Source organism: Bombina bombina, chromosome 11, assembly GCF_027579735.1.
Source record: "Bombina bombina isolate aBomBom1 chromosome 11, aBomBom1.pri, whole genome shotgun sequence".
Classification (NCBI taxonomy): Eukaryota; Metazoa; Chordata; class Amphibia; order Anura; family Bombinatoridae; genus Bombina; species Bombina bombina.
In genome coordinates, this window is record NC_069509.1 from 76,513,339 (window position 1) to 76,534,805 (window position 21,467).

General features: G+C 40.7%; 1 protein-coding gene across 1 annotated transcript in view; it reads right to left on the reverse strand.

Annotated features, from left to right (window-relative positions):
* The window catches only part of MYO15A (myosin XVA), a 628,913-nt gene that overhangs the window by 417,478 nt on the left and 189,968 nt on the right, over positions 1–21,467 (reverse strand). The window contains 3 exon segments of the mRNA XM_053694925.1: positions 9,185–9,312; positions 11,864–11,945; positions 16,681–16,734. Of these exon segments, the coding sequence (XP_053550900.1) occupies positions 9,185–9,312; positions 11,864–11,945; positions 16,681–16,734 (264 nt within the window).

Sequence of the window (21,467 nt, forward strand, 5' to 3'; positions counted from 1 at the left end):
ATGTTTTATTTTAGCTCCAGTTCAATGAGAATCTTTTTCGAGAGGAAGGATTCCTACCTGATATTCTTCAATCAACTTCCCTAAGTGTTCCTTCATGGAGGAAAAGATTTTCATCATATTTACAGTTTCAAGAGTTTTTTTTCTGCCATAGTGGTTTTCAAGTTTTTAAGACTCTTATTCTGGATTATTCTGGATTCTGTTCTACTGTTTTATGTTCTTACTAGTCCTGAGGCCCGTTTACACAGGCCATTTTTTGCAGTACAACGGTCCCACCCCTTGCTCTCTCTCCCTCCCCCTCTCTTTTGCTCTCTCTCTCTCTCCCCCTCTCTTTTGCTCTCTCTCCCCCTCTCTTTTGTGCTCTCTCCCCCTCTCTTTTTTGCACTCTCTCTCGCTCCACCTCTCTTTTGCACTCTCTACCCCCTCTTGTTTTCTCTCTCCCCCCTCTCTTTTGCTCTCTCTACCCTTTCTTTTGCTCTTTCCCATCTCTTTTGCTCCCTCTCGCCACCCTCTCTTTTGCTTTTTCTCCCCCTTCTCTTTTGCTCTCTGTTCCCTCTCTTTTGCGCTCTCTCTCTCCCCTCTATCTTTTGCTCTCTCCCCCCTCTCTTTTGCGCGCTCTCTCTCCCCCTCTCTTTTGCGCTCTCTCTCCCTCCTCTCTTTTGCACTCTCTATCCCCCTCTCTTTTGCGCTCTCTCTCTAACCCTCTCTTTTGCTCTCTCTCCCCCCTCTCTTTTGCACTCTCTCTCTCCCCCTCTCTTTTGTGCTCTCTCCCCTCTCTCTTTTGAGCTCTCTCCCCTCTCTCTTTTGCACTCTCTCTCTCCCCTCTCTCTTTTGCGCTCTCTCCCCTCTCTCTTTTGCGCTCTCTCCCCTCTCTCTTTTGCTCTCTCTCCCCTCTCTCTTTTGCTCTCTCTCCCCTCTCTCTTTTGCTCTCTCTCCCCTCTCTCTTTTGCGCTCTCTCTCTCCCCTCTCTCTTTTGCGCTCTCTCTCTCCCCTCTCTCTTTTGCGCTCTCTCTTTTGCGCTCTCTCTTTCCCCTCTCTCTTTTGCGCTATCTCTCCCCCCTCTCTTTCACGCTCTCTCCCCTCTCTTTTGCGCTTTCTCTCCCCCCTCTCTTTTGTGCTCTCTCTCCCCCCTCTCTTTTGTGCTCTCTCTCTCCCCTCTCTCTTTTGCGCTCTCTCCCCTCTCTCTTTTGCGCCCTCTCCCCTCTCTCTTTTGCGCTCTCTCCCCTCTCTCTTTTGAGCTCTCTCCCCCCCTCTCTTTTGGGCTCTCTCTCCCCTCTCTTTTGCACTTTCTCTCCCCCCTCTCTTTTGTGCTCTCTCTCCCCCCTCTCTTTTGCGCTCTCTCTCCCCCCCTCTCTTTTGATCTGTCTCTTTCCCCTCTCTTTTGCTCTGTCTCTTTCCCCTCTCTTTTGCTCTCTCTCTCTCCATCCCTCTCTTTTGCTCTCTGTCTCCCCCTCTCTTTTGCTCTCTCTCCCCCTCTCTTTTGCTCTCTCTCTCCCCATCCCTCTCTTTTGCGCTCTCTCTCCATCCCTCTCTTTTGCTCTCTCCCCCCTCTCTTTTGCTCTCTCTCCCCCCTCTCTTTTGCTCTCTCTCCCCCTCTCTTTTGCTCTCTCTCCCCCTCTCTTTTGCTTTCTCTCCCCCTCTCTTTTGCTCTCTCTCCCACCTCTCTCTCTCCCCATCTCCCCCCTCTCTCTCCCCCCTCTCTTCTTTTGCTCTCTCCCCCCCCCCTCTCTTTTGTTCTCTATTTTCCCCTCTCTTTTGCTCTCTTCTGATTTTCTCTCTCCCCCTCTCTTTTTCTCTCTTCCCTATATTTTGTGCTTTCCCCTCTACCTTGCTCTCTCTCCCCCCTATCTTTCTATCTCTTTCCCCTCTCTCGCACCGACTGCACCCGACCCTGCCCTGTCACCCCGACCACGCCCCCACCACGCCCGACCACGCCCCCACTCATGTCTGGCCATGCCCACATCCGCAGCACCGTGCCAGCAGATCAGGTAAGGCCAGGTGTGTTTGTCCTCGTGCTGTCTCTACTGCACATGGCAGCTTCAGACAAACACACTTGGCCTTTTATATTATAGGATGTATTTCTAAAATATCCTCATATCCTCATTTTTTCTTCAATTCACCAGCATCGGCAAGAAAGAGGGTGTGGTGTTTTGTATTGGACAGTTTATTGTGGTATGCTGTATTCTGATTGGCCAGTCTCTATTGTATTATACCGGTTTAACTGCCTGATTTAAAAAAAAAAATTGTAACTACCTTGTGTTAGTTCAACTTTTATATGTATTTATTAACTTTCTGTCATTATACTTTTAAAGGCTGCATTAATAGTAAAAGAAAGAGTTAGCAAAATATTTGTTTCTGTCTCTTTAATAATAAAATCTAGATTATTCCTTCACAAAGCTAGGATAATTGTAATTATTGGATATAGTTTTTTTTCCTAAGAGACTAGACACAATCACCTACATAACAAGTTTTGCAGTATGGTGCAGTTATACCGATGAAAAATTGGCCATCGCGTGTGGAATGGCAGGTCTCCCGTATTCCAAGTTGCTGTGGTATAGCTATAATGCAAGCGTTTTAGCCTGTAACACAACGATCCATTCCGCACTCAAAAAATGACTTTGAGTACAAGATTTCCATAGCGTCGTATTACAGGTTGTGTGGTCCGGCTAAAATGCTAGTGTTATAGCCTATACAGCTGTGATTTATACCGCGATCTGAGACCTTAAGTCTAAAAAAAAAAACTAATCGACTTATTGCCCCTAAAGGGGCATTTGTATAGGCATTGCCCTTAAAAGGGCATTCAGCTCTTTTTCAATCAGCTCTTTTACTGCCCATCCCTAATCTTAAAAAAACATCCCAAAAACAAAGCAAAACAGTTCCTGAAGTCCGGACATCCATCTTCATCCAGGCGGCGAGAAGCCTTCATCCAGGCAGCGACATCTTCATCCATCATGAGGGCATCTCCTATTTTCATCCCGGTGTCGCGGAGCAGTCGAGGCGCAGAGCAACTTTGCCGGCAACGCAGAATCCAGCGTGGAGGATCCAGTATAGTGCGGTTATACCGCTGAAAAATTGGCCATCGCGTGTGGAATTGCAGGTCTCCCGTATTCCAAGTCACTGTGCTATAGCTATAACGCAAGCGTTTTAGCCTGTAACACAACAATCCAGTACGCACTCAAAAAATGACGTTTGAGTACAAGATTTCCATAGCGCCGTATTACAGGTTGTGCGGTCCGGCTAAAATGCTAGTATTATAGCCTATACCGCCGTGATTTATATCACAATCTGAGACCAGTAGTTATAAATTTTGCAAAACAAAAATGTTTCACAAAAACTAAATTTATGCTTACCTGATAAATTACTTTCTTTTACAATATGACGAGTCCACGGATTTCATCCTTACTTGTGGGATATTAACCTCCTGCTAACAGGAAGTGGCAAAGAGCACCACAGCAGAGCTGTATATATAGCCCCTCCCCTTCCCCTCCACCCTCAGTCATTCGGCCGAAGGTATAGGAAGAGAAAAAGGAAAGGCTAAAAAGGTGCAGAGGTGACTGAAGTTTACAAAAAATATAAAGAAAAACTGTCTTAAAAAGAACAGGGTGGGCCGTGGACTTGTCATATCGTAAAAGAAAGTAATTTATCAGGTAAGCATAAATTTAGTTTTCTTTTACAAAGATATGACGAGTCCACGGATTTCATCCTTACGTGTGGGAAACCAATACCAAAGCAATAGGACATGGATGAAAGGGAGGGACAAGAAAGGAACCTAAACTGAAGGCACCACTGCTTGAAGAACCTTTCTCCCAAAGATAGCCAAAGAAGAAGCAAAAGTATCAAATTTGGAAAATTTGAAAAAAATTTGAAGGGACAACCAAGTCGCAGCCTTACAAATCTGTTCCACAGATGCATCATTTTTAAAAGCCCATGTGGAAGCCACAGCCCTAGAAGAATGAGCCGTAATTCTTTCAGGAGGCTGCTGTCCAGCAGTCTCATATGCCAGGCGGATGATAATTCTCAGCCAAAAAGAAAGAGAGGTAGCCGTAGCTTTCTGACCCCTATGCTTTCCAGAATAAACAATGAATAATGAAGATGATTGACGGAAATCCTTAGTTGCTTGTAAGTAAAACTTTAAGGCACGGACCACGTCCAAGTTATGTAACTGACGCTCCTTCTTAGAAGAAGGATTAGGACACAAGGAAGGAACAACAATTTCCTGATTAATATTCTTATTCGAAACAACCTTAGGAAGGAACCCAGGTTTGGTACGTAAAAACCACCTTATCAGAATGAAATATTAGATAAGGCGAATCACACTGTAATGCTGAAAGCTCACAAACTCTTCGAGCAGAAGAAATAGCAACCAAAAACAGAACTTCCAAGATAATAGTTTAATATCTATGGAATGCATAGGTTCAAACGGAACCCCTTGCAGAACTCGAAGAACTAAATTCAAACTCCAGGGAGGAGTAATAGGTCAAATACAGGCTTAATTCTTGATAGAGCCTGACAAAAAGACTGAACATCTGATACATTTGCCAAACGTTTGTGAAACACAATTGACAAAGCTGAAATTTGTCCCTTTAAGGAACTTGCTGATAACCCTTTCTCCAATCCTTCTTGGAGAAAAGACAAAATCTTAGGAATCCTAACTTTACTCCATGAGTAACCCTTGGATTCACACCAAAAAGATATTTACGCCATATCTTATGATAGATTTTTCTAGTGACAGGCTTTCTAGCCTGTATCAAAGTATTGATAACTGAATCAGAGAAACCTCACTTCGATAAAATCAAGTGTTCAATTTCCACGCAGTCAGTTGCAGAGAAATTAGATTTGGATGTCGGAAAGGACCGTGAATGAGAAGGTCCTGTCTCAATGGAAGTTTCCACGGTGGCAGAAAGGACATGTCCTATAGATCCGCATACCAAGTCCTGCGTGGCCATGCAGGCGCTATCAGGATCACTGAAGCTCTCTCCTGTTTGATTCGAGCAATCACGCGTGGGAGGAGAGGAAATAGCGGAAACACATAAGCTAGGCTGAACAACCAAGGTACTGCCAAGGCATCTATCAGTTCGGCCTGAGGATCCCTTGACCAGGATCCGTAATCTTGGAAGCTTGGCATTCTGATGAGATGCCATAAAATCCAATTCTGGTCTGCCCCATCTGAGAATCAATGAGGCGAATACCTCCGGGTGAAGTTCCCACTCCCCCGGATGAAAAGTCTGTCGACTTAGAAAATCTGCTTCCCAGTTCTCTACCCCTGGGATGTAGATCGCTGACAGATGACAAGAGTGTGCCTCTGCCCAACTGATTATCTTGGATACTTCTATCATCACTAAGGAACTCCTTGTTCCCCCATGATGATTGACATATGCCACAGTCGTTATGTTGTCCGACTGGAATCTGATTAATTTGGCCAAAGCCAACTGAGGCCACGCCTGAAGCACATTGAATATTGCTCTCAGTTTCAGAATATTGATTGAAAGTAGAGACTCCACCTGAGTCCAAACACCCTGAGCCTTCAGGGAGTTCCAAACTGCACCCCAGCCCAGAAGGCTTGCATATGTTGTCACTATCACCCACGAGGGTCTGCAGAAACAAGTCCCCTGGGACAGATGATCTGGCGACAACCACCAAAGAAGAGAGTTTCTGGTCTCTTGATCCAGAATTATCTTTGGAGATAAATCTGCATAATCCCCATTCCACTGGCCGAGCATGCACAGTTGCAGTGGTCTGAGATGAAAGCGAGCAAACGGAACGATGTCCATTGCCGCTACCATTAATCTGATTACCTCCATACACTGAGCCACTGATGGCCGAGGAATGGACAGAAGTGCTCGGCAAGTATTCAAAATCTTTGATTTTCTGGCCTCCGTCAGAAATACTTTCATGGCTACCGAGTCTATCATAGTTCCCAGAAAAAGAACCCTTGTCTGTGGAACAAGTGAACTCTTCTCTATGTTCACCTTCCAGCCGTGAGTTCTCAGAAAAGACAACACTGTGTCCGTGAGTACAAAAGTTACACAATGTTAGAGGGGGTTACACAATAGCATCTAAACACATAGAACAATGAGGAACCTCAATGTCAGACATGTTGAACAGACTAGTAATACCAAAAAAGTTGTTTAAACACTTATTTATAGCATAAAATAAACATTAGAAAAAACGTGTACTGTGCTTTTAAGAAAAGAAAAAGTGAACAATTTTTCCAAAATGCACAAAAAACTTTCAATTATTCCCAAATTTAACTTAATATCGTTGGTTAATCCAAAAATGACTGCACCCAGAAGCAAGGGCAGAAATAAGGCTTTAGAAGTACTTATATAAACATGTAGTCAAAAGATAGATAAAAATACACTCTGCACCTCGCCACAGCTCTGCTGTGGTGCCTACCTGCCCCCAGGGTACTTTGAATCAAGTTTCCAACCCTTCAGACCAGCTACACAGTCCAGGAGCCACCGAGCTACTGTTTGCTGCTGCTAAGCCTGAAGAAATTGCGCAAAAATAGGCTCCGCCCCTTAAGGTCAAAAGTTGGAGTAGGCCCAAACAACACCGCATGGAAATGCAGTTTTGCACTAAAGTAAAAATACACACACAATATAACACTCAAGCATAAAACGAATAAGTTTTAAGTGCCAAAAATAAAAAACATAAAACATCATTTTTTATATTGTCTCCCATGTCACATAATGCCCAAATATCAACTAATGATAAATATAAAATAGGGACTCCAGTAACACCCCTCTTATTAAAATAGGTTTTACTGCTTACCCCATTCCCATACAGAGAAATAATGCCAGCCAGTTCTGATACACCAAGTCTCCTCAGAAAAAAAGGCTGCACATTCCTTAATGCTGCTTGTAGCACGAAACCGGTCTCCACACTAAAGATGTCTCATGGTTACCTTCAGAAGTCTTGTGGGAACCAGCGTGGATCTTAGTTACAAATGCTAAGATCATCAAACCTCAGGGCAGAAATCTTCTTCCATATCCCCCTGAGGAAAATAGTACGCACTAGTACCATATAAAATAAAACTTCTTGATTGAAGAAACTAAAACTAACACCTCACTTTACCATGTCTTCCTAGTATAACACAGGCAAAGAGAATGACTGAGGGTGGAGGGGAAGGGGAGGGGCTATATATACAGCTCTGCTGTGGTGCTCTTTGCCACTTCCTGTTAGCAGGAGGTTAATATCCTATAAGTAAGGATGAAATCCGTGGACTCGTCATATCTTTGTAAAAGAAACTCATAACTAAAATGATACAAAGTACACTAACACCCATAAACGAACTATTAACCCCTAAACCGCCACCCTCCCGCATCGCAAATACTTTATTAAACGTATTAACCCCCTAATCTGCCGCCCACCCACATAGCCAACACTAAATAAAGCTATTAACCCCTAAACCGCTGGCCCTCCACATTGACACTACTTTAATAAACCTATTAACCCCTAAACCGCCGCCCCCCACATCGCAACTACAAAACTAAAACTATTAACTCCTAAACCGCCGACCCCCCACATTGCAACACACTAAATTAAACTATTAACCCCTAAACCTAATAGACCCCTAATTTTAAATTAAATTTACAATATACGGTAACTATCTTTAAGTAAATAAAAAACTTACCTGTGAAATAAAAAAGGGCCTTTTGAAGGGCATTGCCCAAAGTTAAACAGCTCTTTTACCTAAAATTACAAAGTCCCCCTAACAGTAAACCCCCCACCAACCACCCAACCAACCCCCCAAAATAAAAAAACCTTAGTCTAAAAAAAAACCTAAGCGACCCATTGCCCCTAAAGGGGCATTTGTATAGGCATTGCCAGGCAGCGACATCTTCATCCATCATGAGGGCATCTCCTATCTTCATCCCGGTGGCGCGGAGCAGTCGAGGCGCGGAGCAACTTTGCCGGCGGTGTAGACATCCAGCATGGAGGATCCTCTTCATACAATCACCGCCGTACACTGAAGCTTGAATGCAAGGTACCCGTTTAAAAATGGGGTACCTTGCATTCCTATTGGCTGTCATTTTCAAATCACAATTACTTTAAAAACACTGGATAATTACTAACTTATTATCCGAGAGGCTGGCTGGAATTTAAGAAAACTCATTTCAATAATCTTATTGAACTTTTACACACTGCGTTTTCATTGTTTTTTTTCCTTTGATTGTCTATAACATATTTGTGGGAAGATCTTGCAATTATTTCTTTAAAGGGACATGGAATAGTGCTCAAGACATGTAGATACTTCTTAGCCAATCACGAAAAGTTGCCAAGCTTCGTCCATAAATACAAAAAAAGATACAGTTGAAAACAGCAATAAATGTGATTGTTATTATTATTTTTAAGTGAACACTCTGGGGCTTAATTATCAAGCTCTGAATGGAGCTTGATGCCCCTGTTTCCGTGCAAGCCTTCAGGCTCGCCGGAAACAGTAGTTATGACTGCTGCTCCATAAGTGGTCCCCAGCCTCTGAAGCTGTGGTCTTCAATCCACCCGATCCTATATGATCTAGCAGATTGACACCCCCTGCTAGCATCCGATTGGCCATGAATCTGCAGGGGGTGGCATTGCTTGTGCAATGTTAAATGCCGACATTGTATCATGTCCGTCTACACTTTAATAAATTGGCCCCTCTGTCTGAATAACTATTAAAGGGACAGTCAACACCAGATTTTTTGTTGTTTAAAAAGATAGAGAATCCCTTTATTACCAATTCCCCAGTTTTGCATAACCCACAAAGTTATATTAATACAGTTTCTACCTCTGTGATTACCTTGTATCTAAGCCTCTGCAAACTGCCCCCTTATTTCAGTTCTTTTGACAGACTTGCATTTTAGCCAATCAGTGCTGACTCCTACGTAACTTGACGTGCGAATATGAAACACATTTAGTGGTGAAAAACTGTCAAAATGCAGATTAGACAGCCTTCAAGGTCTAAGAAATTAGCATGTGAGCCTACCTAGGTTTAGCTTTCAACTAAGAATACCAAGAGAACAAAGTAAAACTGGTGATAAAAGTAAATTGAAAACTTGTTTAAAATTGCATGCCCTATTTGAATCATAAAAGTTTATTTTGGACTTGACTGTCCCTTAACGGTTTAACTTTTACTTTCTATGTCCCATCAGATTAGCACAAATTTACTCTAATTAAATCATGTTATGATATGGAGACCTACCTTGAAGTAAACCCGCACATATTTAAACATAGGGTAGTTGTTGATATCCAGTGGCAGAGTTAACTGGGTTTCAGTCTGGAATTTGGGCGAATGAATTGGAACAACATTCATCATGAGACTCTTTTGAACTGCAGGGCGTAAGGAATGGAAAGGCATCAAAATATTATACATTTTAATATTAATACACATCCATTAATAACAACTCTCTTGTAACCTTTAACTAGCAGAGGAGATAAGATAACAAGGGTACTGCAAAACAATGCCAATTTTGCTTTATATACGCCAGAAACAAATCTTGATTGGCTCTTCCAGATAAGGCACGTCGTGTGGGGGGTGGGGGGGGGAGATTTGGCAACTGATAATAATCGCAGCAAACAATGTTATAATGTATTCAGAGTGTTTTCACACTTGACTGGTATGTTAAAGTGATAGTCTAGTCAAAATTTGTCTTTCATGATTCAGGCAGAGCATGCAATTTTAAACAACTTTCTAATTTACTCCTATTATCAATATTTATTCGTTCTCTTGGTATATTTATTTAAAAAAGCAAGAATGTAAGCTGTGTAGCGTTTGCTGATTGGTGGCTACATTTAGACACAAATCAGCAAGCATTACCAAGGTTCTGAACTAAAAATGGGCCGGCTCCTAAGTTTACATTCTTGCTTTTTCATGAAAGTTTAATTTTGACTAGATTATCCCTTTAATTTTATGGAACTGTCTTATAACTACAAAGCATTTTCTTTTACTTTAACATAATGGCTATAAGCCCACTGATAAAAGCAGCACAAGATTAACATGTAATGTTTTGCAAATACTCGGACAATCAAGATGTAAGAGATCAAACATCCGTTATATCAAGGATAGCTATTCCATAGACGATAGACAATTCCTAACTGTCTGCTTGGATGTCCCTTTATAATTAATGACCTAGACGTACAGTATGTCTCGATGATGTATGTAGACATACTCACTAATCACCAGCTAACTCCCATTAATGTAGTATATGTAAAAAAAAATGTTAACAAAGCATACCTTGACAACAAAAAGTAAATTTGAAACTTTAATGGTTGAGTCCAGGGGGTAGATTTATCATAGTGTAAGCGGACATGATCTGATGTAGCGTATCATGTCCACCGCACATCGATAAATGCAGACAGCATACGCTGTCTGCATTTATCATTGCACCAGCAATTCTTGTGAACTGCTGGTGCAATGCCGTCCCCTGCAATCGGCCGCTAGCAGGGGGTGTCAACCAGCCGCTAGTAGGGGGTGTCAATCAACCCGATCGTATAGGATCGGGTTGATTTCTGTCCGCGGCCTCAGAGCAGGCAGAAAAGTTATAGAGCAGCGGTCTGAAGGCTCGCGCGGAAACATGGGCTTATACAGTTTTATTGGCACTGCTAAGTCATTTCTGGAGCAGGGAATACTATTTTGGAGTATTTGATAACATCCTCTATTAAAGGGACATTGTGCTCAAAAAAGATTTATCATTCATAGAATAAAACATGTTGACATTTTTATTGCATGAATATTTATGAATTAAAAGGTATTTCAATTTAAACTAATATACCAGTATAAGTTGTCCACTTCCTACTAATGCTTATTGAATTATGGGTACGTCCTACTACTGCTCAATTTAGTTTATCAGAAAGTATCTATCAAGCAATGGGTGTTAGACTGAATTAACTATCAGCCAATGAGTATTAGCAGGAAGTTACTATTAGCCAATGAGAATTACGAGGAAGCACACACCTGTTAAAGCTGTATTAGTTTCAAATAAAAGACAAAAAAGACAATTTAACATATTTACCGTATATATGTAACATGGTTGGTTTTACTTATTCAATTAACTAATGGATTAACTTATCTAAGTGGTAGCTTGATTTACCACCTGGGTGCAGCTTATTTTAGCCCAGTAATGCTTTTCACAGAGTAGAACTTTCCTGTAGTTTATCAATCTGATCCTGCCTATTACAGTCAGTCCAGCTCCAAAATACCAGGCAATTCCTCTCTGAACAAGAAAAACAGCAACCCCAGATCATCTTTTTAGCCTTCACTGGGACACGTCAGTGAGGTGTAGCCATAGTCCTCTAAGCACACTGAGCAAGGAGTCCACGTCTGGTTGCCCCTTTTTCCCATAGGGAGACTAAATACACACAGAGAGAAGCACACTCACAGGAACGAGCAACCAGCTCAATACCATTTATTAGCCTGTTCTATGGTGAATTACCATCTGGCACAGCTTCTTTTTCGCTCAGTAATGCTTTTCCCAGAGTAGAACTTTCCTGTAGTATATCAATCTAATCCCACCTATTACGGTCAGTCCAGCTCCAAAATACCAGGCAATTCCTCTCTGAACAAGGAACAAAGCAACCCTAGACGATCGTTTCGGCCTTCATTGGGCCTCATCAGTAAGGTGCAGCCATATTCCTCTAAGCATACTGAGCAAGGAGTCCACGACTGGTTGCCCCTTTTTCCATTAGGGAGACTAAATACACACAGAGAGATGCTACAACAATTAACTTTATAATTTAATTTTGGGATTTGTAATTTGGAATCTTTTGACTGTCCAACATAATCCACGACATCATTAGCCAAGGGCTGTAACACTCTACATTGTCCTTATTATGAATCATATAAATCATTATGCATATTTATATTAGCAAATGCTGTATTTACTTCCTGGTATCCGTAGGAGTCCTGACAGATCTACTGGGATCTCCAGATGAGTAACAGGGACAACCTCTCTCTTTGTCAGCTCCTGGGAAAAAATAGAATAAAAATATTTATTACAAGTTGGATGCTTGAAACTTGATATAACTATGTAATGTATAATGAGTCCGCTGCAAGGAAGACACATCAGCCGCCTGATTTGCAAGTAAAAACCGACTTTATTTAAAGTCAAATTGTAACTAGGTACAAGTTTGCTCGGGAGGGAGCACTAAGAATGAAACGTCCGACGCGTTTCCTGCCCGGAGGCACGCGTCGGACGTTTCATTCTTAGTGCTCCCTCCCGAGCAAACTTGTACCTAGTTACAATTTGACTTTAAATAAAGTCGGTTTTTACTTGCAAATCAGGCGGCTGATGTGTCTTCCTTGCAGCGGACTCATTATACATTACCTAGGAATTGCTTTATCGTGAGACTAAGGAGTGTCTCATCTCCAGGTTGCAAGGAGCCTCGCTACCACCCACGCAGGAACGCACAGAACTTTTACAAAGGATACAAGGTAATCTCTTTCTTTGATTTATAGAGATACCGACAGATGTAATAGAAATACATATTTACACCACATACTTTAATTAAGTTCTTGAGCATACTGCCGGAAGGTGAAACAGAGAATATATACACAGTTATACAGAAGTAAAAACAAGCATGCATATAGCCATATAGTTTGAAGTTTGACTTGAGATATATACCATATACGGACAAGTGCATAAAAGTTCCAGTGCGTGAAAGTGCGCCTTTTCATTATCCAGTTGATATAACTATGGAATGGTCTGGGAAACTCTTGCCTTAAAATATACTGAGGTGGTTCAGAACTTAAATATTTTGATGAATGTCCTAGTAAGTAACAAATGATATATTTCCTGTATTATTACTGCAAAAGTAGAAGGATATCAGTGTATTAGGTGCATTATACCTTGTTCAGTCTACTGAGCTAGCCGTCTGGAACTTATACAGAGACAATTACTGTACCTCTGAATTCATTAAGATAGGAGGCTAAACCTAGAGCTTTCTCAAGTTACGTTCAACAGAAAGTAATGCAGATCTTGGAAAAGTAGCATCTTGCAGGAGTCAGTGAGGTTTAACATGGTATAACCCTACACTGCTAAAAACGTTCTGCGTGGAGCTTATTTATAGCAAAATACAGGGGCCTATTTATGAAATGTCTGTCCGACATGATCCGATCAGCGGATCATGTCCAACAGACATCGCTGAATGCGGAGAGCAATACACTCTCCGCATTCAGCATTGCACCAGCAGCTCTTGTGAACTGCTGGTGCAACGCCGCCCCCTGCAGATTCGCGGCCAATCGGCCGCTAGCAGGGGGTGTCAATCAACCCGATTGTATTCGATCAGGTTGATTTCACGCGATCTCTGTCCGCCTACTCAGAGCAGGCGGACAGGTTATGGAGCAGCGTTCTTTAGGCCGCTGCTTCATAACTGGTGTTTCTGGCGAGGCTGAAGGCTCGCCAGAAACACGGCCCTTCAAGCTCCATACGGAGATTGATAAATAGGCCCCACAGTGTTTTTTTGTATTGTTTTGATTTTTGTAACTTATATTTGACTCTAGTTTTATAAACAACAAAGTATATTGTATAAGAAGACAACCTCACAAGCAAACAGCTGCAAGACTTACAGTAAATGTCTAAGAAATACCCTTCCTAGCCCACTCACTGACACTGAAAAACAGTTTATATAAAAAAAAAATACACAGCATGCTGTAAGACAAATTTATAAAAGAACTTAACAAAATATAAAGTCTGAAATCAATTTTCATTGACTACTATTTTTCTAAGATTTAGACGGATAAGGGCGAAATAATTTTGTAACATACAAAATACTTTTTATTTCAAATATTCATTGCCCGTGCTATTCGGTATTAGTATCGTTTTAGACTAAGGGAATACCAACCATTTGTGGAACATTTCACATTTGTTTTAGTTGAGTGAATGTAGATGTTCCTGTGCTACAGGTGAAAACGTTTACCTGTAGCATAAAATATTTTCCTTTAGCGCACTTGAGAGTCGATACCTCTTCACAGAGCCCTAGGGAGCGATAATAGGAAGCTTAGAGCGCTGGCTCCCAAGGCATACACGAGAGAACTTTCTCCTTTATTGCAGGCCCTGGAAGCCGCCACAATAAGCTTGCTATTAGCACGGCCAGGACTCTGTGAAGAAGAGGAGTGGGTAAGCGTTGCTCTCCAGCACGCTAAAGGTAAGTATTTTATATATTTAAAGGAAACTAATGAATACTGACCAATTCATCATAATTCATTAATTTTCTTTAAATTTCGTGCTAAATTTTTTCGGATATTCGTTTTGTGAAAATGAGAAATTATCCATGAATCGTTAACGATTGTGCATTTGTAACAAAATGAATGCTTATGTCTGCAAATATTGCAACCTGTGTGGCCTATAAATGTATTTTTAAGGATCGAGATTGTGATAAGCCAAAACAGGACTGGCACATACTACATACAGGGACATTTTTTGCCACACAGATAAAGAAAAAAAACTTCTAATAACCAATGAAAATTATAATATGGAGTCAATCACAATGTATCGGATGAGGCCTTTTGGGTTTTTTTTCATGGTTGAAAAAACAACTTTTCGATTTGAAGCATTCAATCGATCACATTTTCTGCTATTTTCTGCACCCGTGATTCAGTTTTCAGCTCCTTAATAAAAATCATATTGTTACTAAGGGCCAAAAAGTTCTCAGTGATTACAATCCATTTCTGAGAGACTTTTCAACACCTTTTTGAGACCAGCTTTGACTATTGAAAGGCTACACATCAATGCCCAGGAATGGCATTTTGCACATCTATTCCAAGACTAGTTGAAAACAGTCTAATATGGCCACAGGAGACATTTCAGAGGTGTACTACCATACATGGTATCGATTCATTAAAGCTCTGTTCATCACTATTGTATTGTCCGTCAACAGTGGACAGGACAAACATTTACATATGTATAGGTTTATTGGCTTATGTATATCTGTTGAGTATGTGATATCCTATACAGCTTATTAACAGGAAAAGTGAGATCAAGACCCCAACATCCACAAATGGCGCGTAGTCATCTCTTTCTGTTAATGTTTGATTCACACGTGCACTGTCGTAAGTGTCACTAACAGTACTGGTGTCTTCATAACCAGACTTTAAAACTGGATCCCACTTGGTAGTTTAAAAGAAACCTATTGCAATCCGTTTCCACTCTCACCATTGCTTAACCACCTGAATGCCATTTGTATCTTGGCATGATGAGCACATTGGTCACAATTGCTCATTGACTATATTGTCACTTATAATATTTCACAAGTATTGTTTTTACAATATTTACATTCATTGTCTGCAAACGTGCCTTTTCCAGTTTGGCGTGATGTCAAAACAAAAAGATGACTACGTTGTCTATTATGATATCTTCTTATACTGGACCTTAAAAGTACTGAAACTGTGTGCACATGCTCATGCACAACATTGTATCTGTATAGATGTTCAAATGCACACTAAGAACAGGATTGCGCCTTTGTGAATATAAGTTAAATAATGTAGGTTCAAGCACTGTAAAGCGCACCATATTTTAGACTTAGCATGCATGAAGGTACGTCCCCTATAAAAACGAGGTCACTAAGGCCCAATCTCGATTGAACATCTTCTATGCATGTAAATGTAAATATTGTTAAAAACAATACTTGTAAAATATTATAAGTGACAATATAGTGAATGAGCAATTGTACCCAGTATACCGATCTTGCCTACAGACAATTGGCATTCAGTTGTGAGGATGGATTCGGATTGTAATAGGTTAATCTTGCACATGTAAAAGAGCCTTTCTTTTACACAGAGGGGTTAATTCAAAAACACTTTACTGTAACCTTAAAGGGACAGTAAACACCAATTTTCATTTAACTGCATGTACTAGACACTACTATAAAAAATAATATGCACAGATACTGATCTAAAAATCCAATATAAAAACATTTAAGAACTTACTTAGAAGCTTCCAGTTTAGCTCTGTGTAAAAGGTAGCTGGAACACCCACTACAAGCGGGAAATAGCAGACACTCCCCCTTCCCCTTTCCTCTGCATATGAAAAGACTCTTTACACAAACAGGAGCAAGCTGTAATAGGTATACATCAGTATTCAACTAAAACTTTGGGGCTTGGTTAGGAGTCTGAAAATCAGCGCAATGTTATTTAAAAATAGGCAAAACTATACATTTAAAAAAAAAAAAAACCTGTATGGGCTATATAAATGGATCATCTACAAAACATTTATGCAAAGAAAAATCTAGTGTATAATGTCCCTTTAAGAGGTGTGACAAGGATATTGTATATTTCAGTTTCTAGGAACTCCCAGTTTCTGTCCCGGTAACAGGTACTCAACATACAAAAAGGTAATTTCGGGAACTTCTCTGTTGAAAAGGCGTTCGCGACTACAGGCTTTTAAAGCACTGATATCTTTTGTGATCCCACTTTAGCAGGAAAGCAAAAAAAACATTTTGGGAGCAAACAAATAGAATGTGATCGACCCCATAGTTAGCTAAGATCACAAATATAAAAATTACTGTATTAAATTAGCACCCAAATTTTTTTTCATTAGAATATCCCTTTATGGTAAGACAAGGTAAATTTAAATATGTATTTTTATATGAAGTAAAAAAAAGGAATAAAAAAATGAGGTTATTCATAATATTAAAGACTAGAAAGTAATAATCACCATTTATTTAGCTAACCATATTTGTTTATAATTGCTCCTAGGCACTCACCTGTGCTGCTTTTCGGCGCTCTTCCTCTGCTTTACTGCGAGCCTCGGCTTTCATCTGCAAACACAGAGCATAGAGAAAGATCTCATGACATTAGAAAGATGTAGAGAAAACAGAAACATACTAAAGATCCAGAATGTAATGCAAATTTACAGTGGAGACTTCAGGGGGATTTTGGTGGTTTCTAAGCACCAAATATTTATTGCAGCATCTTCCAATCCTTGAATTTGCAGGATGATCCCTGTTTTTTACATTCCATACTCTAGCCAGCCCATCTGATGGACAACTCAGCATGCTAAGGCACTGTGGCTGAGATCTGTAGCAACCCAGCGGTTGCAGGTTCGATCCCCGGCGTGGTCCACTCAGCCTTTCATCCGTCCAAGGTCGATAAAATGAGCAGCGCCTTGAGACCCTTATGGGTGATTAGCCGCGCTTTACAAGTACCCAATACATACATACACTACTGAAATGTAAAGGGATAGAAATCCCAAATAGTTTCTTTCGTTATTCAGACAGAACATGTTGTTATTTTAAATAACTTTCCAATTAACTTCTATTGTCTAATTTTCTTTGTTCTTTTGGTATCCTTTGCTGAAAAGAATACATAGGTAGGGTCAGGAGCTGGGAGTAAGCTGCTGATTGGTGGCTGCACATATATGCCTCCTGTCATTGGCTTAGTGAAGTGATCAGCTAGCTCCCAGTAGTGCATTCCAGCTTTTTCAATAAAGGATATCAAGAGCCTGAAGCAAAATTGATTCTAAAAGTAAATTGAAAAGTTGTTTAAAACAGTATGCTCTTTCTGAATTGTGAAAGAAAATCTTTCACCTAGATTTAGAGTTCTGCGGTAGCCGTCAAAAGCAGCGTTAAGGGGTCCTAACGCTGCTTTTTACCGCCCACTGGTATTTAGAGTCAGTCAGGAAACGCTCACTTCCAAGCCGCGACTTTTCCATACCGCAGATCCCCTTACGCCATTTGCGTATCCTATCTTTTCAATGGGATCTTCCTAACGCTGGTATTTAGAGTCTTGGCTGAAGTGAGCGGTAGACATTCTACCGACTCCAGCTGCAGAAAAAAGTCAGTAGTTAAGAGCTTTCTGGGCTAACGCCGGTTTATAAAGCTCTTAACTACTGTGCTCTAAAGTACACTAACACCCATAAACTACCTATGTACCCCTAAACCGAGACCCCCCCACATCGCCGCCACTCTAATACATTTTTTTAACCCCTAATCTGCCGACCGCACACCGCCGCCACCTACATTATCCCTATGAACCCCTAATCTGCTGCCCCTAACATCGCCGGCACCTACATAATATTTATTAACCCCTAATCTGCCCCCCAATGTCGCCGCTACCTTACCTACACTTATTAACCCCTAATCTGCCGACCGGACCTCGCCGCCACTCTAATAAATGTATTAACCCCTAAACCGCCTCACTCCCGCCTCAAAAACCCTATAATAAATAGTAAAAGGTAGGAAAAATCTGATTGGCTGATCGGAACAGCTAATAGAATGCGAGCTCAATCTGATTGGCTGATTGGATCAGCCAATCCAATTGAACTTGAATCTGATTGGCTGATTCAATCAGCCAATCAGATTTTTCCTACCTTAATTCCGATTGGCTGATAGAATCCTATCAGCCAATCGGAATTCGAGGGACGCCATCTTGGATGACGTCACTTAAAGGAACCTTGATTCGTCGGTAGTCGTCGGTAGAAGAGGATGTTCCGCGCCGGAGGTCTTGAAGATGGAGCCGCTCCTCGTCAGATGGATGAAGATAGAAGATGCCGCTTGGATGAAGATGTTTGCCAGTCCGGATGTCCTCTTCTTGCCGGATAGGATGAAGACTTCTGCCGCTCCGGATGTCTTCTTTTGGTCCATCGCTGCTCGGCTGAGTGAAGATGACTCAAGGTAGGGAGATCTTCAGGGGGTAGTGTTAGGTTTATTTAAGGTGGGTTTGGGTTAGAGTAGGGGTATGTGGGTGGTGGGTTGTAATGTTGGGGGGTGGTATTGTGTTTTTTACAGGCAAAAGAGCTGATTTCTTTGGGGCATGCCCTGCAAAAAGCCCTTTTAAGGGGTGGTAAGGTAATAGAGCTGTTAACTATTTTAATTTAGATTAGGGTAGGGAATTTTTTTATTTTGGGGGGCTTTGTTATTTTATTAGGGGGCTTAGAGTAGGTGTAATTAGCTTAAAATTCTTGTAATCTTTTTTTATTTTTTGTAATTTAGTGTTTTGTTTTTTTGTAATTTAGTTTAGTTTATTTAATTGTAGGTACTTGTAGTTAATTGATTTAATTTATTTATTGATAGTGTAGTGTTAGGTTTAATTGTAACTTAGGTTAGGATTTATTTTACAGGTAATTTGGTAATTATTTTAACTAGGTAGCTATTAAATAGTTATTAACTATTTAATAGCTATTGTACCTAGTTAAAATAAATACAAAGTTGCCTGTAAAATAAATATAAATCCTAAAATAGCTACAATATAATTATTTGTTATATTGTAGCTATATTAGGGTTTATTTTACAGGTAAGTATTTAGTTTTAAATAGGAATACTTTAGTTAATAAGATTTAATTTATTTTGTTAGATTAAAATTATATTTAATTTAGGGGGGTGTTAGGGTTAGGGTTAGATTTAGCTTTAGGGGTTAATACATTTATTAGAGTAGCAGCGAGGTCCGGTCGGCAGATTAGGTGTTAATACTTGAAGTTAGGTGTCGCCGATGTTAGGGAGGGCAGATTAGGGGTTAATACTATTTATTATAGGGTTTTTGAGGCGGGAGTGAGGCGGTTTAGGGGTTAATACATTTATTAGAGTGGCGGCGAGGTCCGGTCGGCAGATTAGGGGTTAATAAGTGTAGGTAAGGTAGCAGCGACGTTGGGGGGGCAGATTAGGGGTTAATAAATATAATATAGGTGTCTGCAATGTTGTGGGCAGCAGATTAGGGGTACATAGGTATAATGTAGGTTGCGGCGGTGTCCGGAGCGGCAGATTAGGGGTTAATAATAAAATGCAGGGGTCAACGATAGCGGGGGTGGCAGATTAGAGGTTAATAAGTGTAAGGTTAGGGGTGTTTAGACTCGGGGTTCATGTTAGGGTGTTAGGTGCAGGTGCACATAGGAAACAATGGGGCTGCGTTGGGAGCTTAGCGGTGCTTTTTTGCAGGTGTTAGTTTTTTTTCATCCCAAACTGCCCCATTGTTTCCTATGGGGGAATTGTGCACAAGCACGTTTTTCCAGCTAAGCAACTCTGGTATTGAGAGTTGAAGTGGCGGTAAATATGCCTCTACGTTCCCTTTTTGGAGCGTAACGCAGCCCTTCAGAGAACTCTCAATACCAGCGTTATTTAAAAGGTGTGGGGGGGGGACACGCGTAGTTAACGCACCCCTTTGGCCGCAAAACTCTAAATCTAGGCGCTAGTTTTTCATGTCCCTTTAATCTTTTACCTTATACAATATGGCAAAATATAGTGACTACCTAAAGCCTTCGAGAAGTAGGGGGGTGATAAATCAGAAACTATATTTAGAAGTAAGAGAAGTAAGAGAAGTGTATTGTATGTATTTAAAATTATTGTTAAAAAGCAGGGGGGGGTACAAGATTTTAAATAATGAAAGTGAATAAAGGGAGGTGGAAACTCTGACTCAAGATGAGCCCTTACCAGGGATTTAAATACAGAAATAATTATGATTCCTCTTCTTATTGGTTTACATAAGCACATTTGGCTCATTATATCAACACACGTAAGCACAAAAGGAACATACTTCAATTCCCGTCCGCATTTGAAATTCTATGTTTGTTACAATCTATGTTGCAATATAAACTTCTAATACCTTGTGGGGGAAGCAGCTATTCCTTCATATGCCCACAAATGGCGATCTGACTTAGGGCTTTAACTGAACCCAAAAGACTGGGAATTTTATTTTTAAAAACATAAAGCGCTCGCTCTCTCAGCCAGAATTCAAGCAATACATTTAAATACCTGACCCCTACTAAGCTTAGAGGCATCTACAAACAGTTGAGCGGGAGATATTGGGGGTGGGGATGGGATAGAAGCAGACAACCTAGATATATGGTGGAACTGTGAGAAACGTGGTCATTGTAACAAAACATTACCTCGTTTATTAATACGATTTTATATATTGAGTAGTGCTTAGCATTTTGCCCTTCCACTCCATTCAAAAACTCATAGATGCTGCTAAATCATCATTACTGTATATCATGCTCAACAGGGCTAAAATCCTCATCCTACAAAGGTGGAAATCCCTGGAGGTGCCATCATTGACTTTTTGGGTGCACCAAGTGGAGTCTTTACTCCAACTGGAGAGACATCATTACATACAATCAGGGAGAGTTGAGATCAACAAATTAATGCTGCATCTGTAGAACTCAGCTACTAGTGACTAGGTCCCTCAGCCCACCATATCGATTACAAAATGGCTGATATGTCTGTTAGTATCCAGTCCCCAGATCAACAGTCTTTAGAAATTGAGACATTTGCCCCAATGGGTGAAGTTGCAAGAGGGACAGTGAGTAGACATCCCAACCCATGAAAATCCATGACTGTTGTTCAGTACAACCCATGCAACCTTAGTGAACGGGTAGAAACAGAACTTTAGCTGACAGAAAGATGAGGGTATTAAAGGGAAGTATAGGGGTCCTAATGACCTCTGGGTAGTTTCTACCTAACTCCAGGTGACATAGCACTATATACCCACCAGTTATCATATGTTGTAACAAATATATATATATATATATATATTTATTTATTTATTTTTTTTCCTGAAAAAA